Here is a 1466-nt window from a genome sequence, read left to right on the forward strand (position 1 = left end):
GGGAAATCAATAAAATCTATGGGTAACGACACTTTTATCTGACAATCAGACAGAAAGGCCTAACATTGTCTCTCTTACCCACCTGACTGAGTGACTCCCTGAGGTGTAATCCAGCTTTCCCAGCATCTTCGTACGATATCCGTTCCTCTCCAGCAAATCCATCCACGTGGTTGAGTTTGCGTCCAAGCACTTGTAGTTGTTCCATGACTGACTGAGGTGAACAAACTGACCACTCCACATTGCTGCAGAAAAGGTTCAGGAGATTAATCTGATATCTCTTCATTTGAATATGGTGGAAAAAGTGTTATTATTATTTTATTTATAACTAAATGTACCTGCTCTTGAAGGGCAGCAGATGGGCGAGTTTGTGTAAGTATTGAGGAAAGTAGAGCCCAGCTCCCGGAGATAATTTATATAGGGGAGCCGCACAACTTTGCTGCCTGGATCAAACGATAGTCGACCATCCTGAAACAAACACAAACACATGAACAGCAAGTTTTGATACGAAATAAATAAATAAATAATGGGTGTGTGACGTAATTCAGCCTACAATACAGAAAGTCAATGTTCATGATGCAAAACTTGTAATAAACGTATACTTACAAATGCATCACTCATCACCATAACAATGTTTGGTCTGGTAACATTCTGGCTACTTTCGCCACAGCTTTGGAGGAAGAAAATAAAAGCCAACAAAAACATTTTCATCCCTTCTATTCAAATCCTATTAAATAATGCATTTTCTTAGGTGAAATAAAACATCTGCCAAAAAAAGTGATTAAACGAATCGGCGCAGAAATAAAAAACTTCTTCCTTGTCGAGATTGCCCACCGAGGAGATTCACATCCGGGTGAAGTTTTCAAAATAAGAGTTTTCTTAAAATTAACTCCAGTAACGACACTCGAATGCAATAGGCTTGGGGGAACAAAGGAAAGTAAAACGAAAATAACACAATTATGTACCATTTACCACCTTTAATATTTTTAAAATAAAAAGAACTATTACAAATTACAAACTAGACACGGTTCAAACAAACTTTTTAACATGGCAAATGAAAACTCTAGAGGGCAGCATTTATCCATGTACCACAATATTGCTGAACAGATTCTGCAGCCATCACAACTATTTTTGTATATTTTGTTGTATTACTGAAATTGCTACCATTAGCATGATTGTAAGCAACTTAATATCTAGCTATGGTAAATAACCAAATTTAGAGTTGAGTAATGATGCTGAAGAAGGAATCTGATTCAAAACTCCTGACTTGTGATCAATTAAAGAGTGATCACCGTTACTTTCAAGGACTGTGAGATGGGTTTGTTTTTCCATCTTTATTTTGAAATCTAAAGTAATTCAGTTGATTAAATTTGAGCTGCTGTGAACAGAAGAAAAAAAATATTTCCACAACTTTAATTTATGAAACCTTTATTCTATTAAAGAAAATACTTTTTTTTGGGGGGGGGGGG

The 1466-nt window shown here is 36.2% G+C and overlaps 1 protein-coding gene across 1 annotated transcript in view; it reads right to left on the bottom strand.

Moving 5' to 3' along the window:
- arsk (arylsulfatase family, member K) overlaps positions 1-820 on the bottom strand; it is a 3462-nt gene extending 2642 nt beyond the window's left edge. Inside the window, exons 1-3 of the mRNA XM_008418935.2 lie at positions 604-820; positions 336-465; positions 83-242 (exon numbers count right to left, since the gene is read on the bottom strand). Of these exons, the coding sequence (XP_008417157.1) occupies positions 83-242; positions 336-465; positions 604-708 (395 nt within the window). The 5' untranslated portion in view covers positions 709-820. The remainder of the gene's footprint in view (positions 1-82; positions 243-335; positions 466-603) is intronic.
- Positions 821-1466: the final 646 nt, after the last annotated feature.

Source organism: Poecilia reticulata, linkage group LG9 (genome assembly GCF_000633615.1).
Source record: "Poecilia reticulata strain Guanapo linkage group LG9, Guppy_female_1.0+MT, whole genome shotgun sequence".
NCBI classification, from domain to species: Eukaryota; Metazoa; Chordata; class Actinopteri; order Cyprinodontiformes; family Poeciliidae; genus Poecilia; species Poecilia reticulata.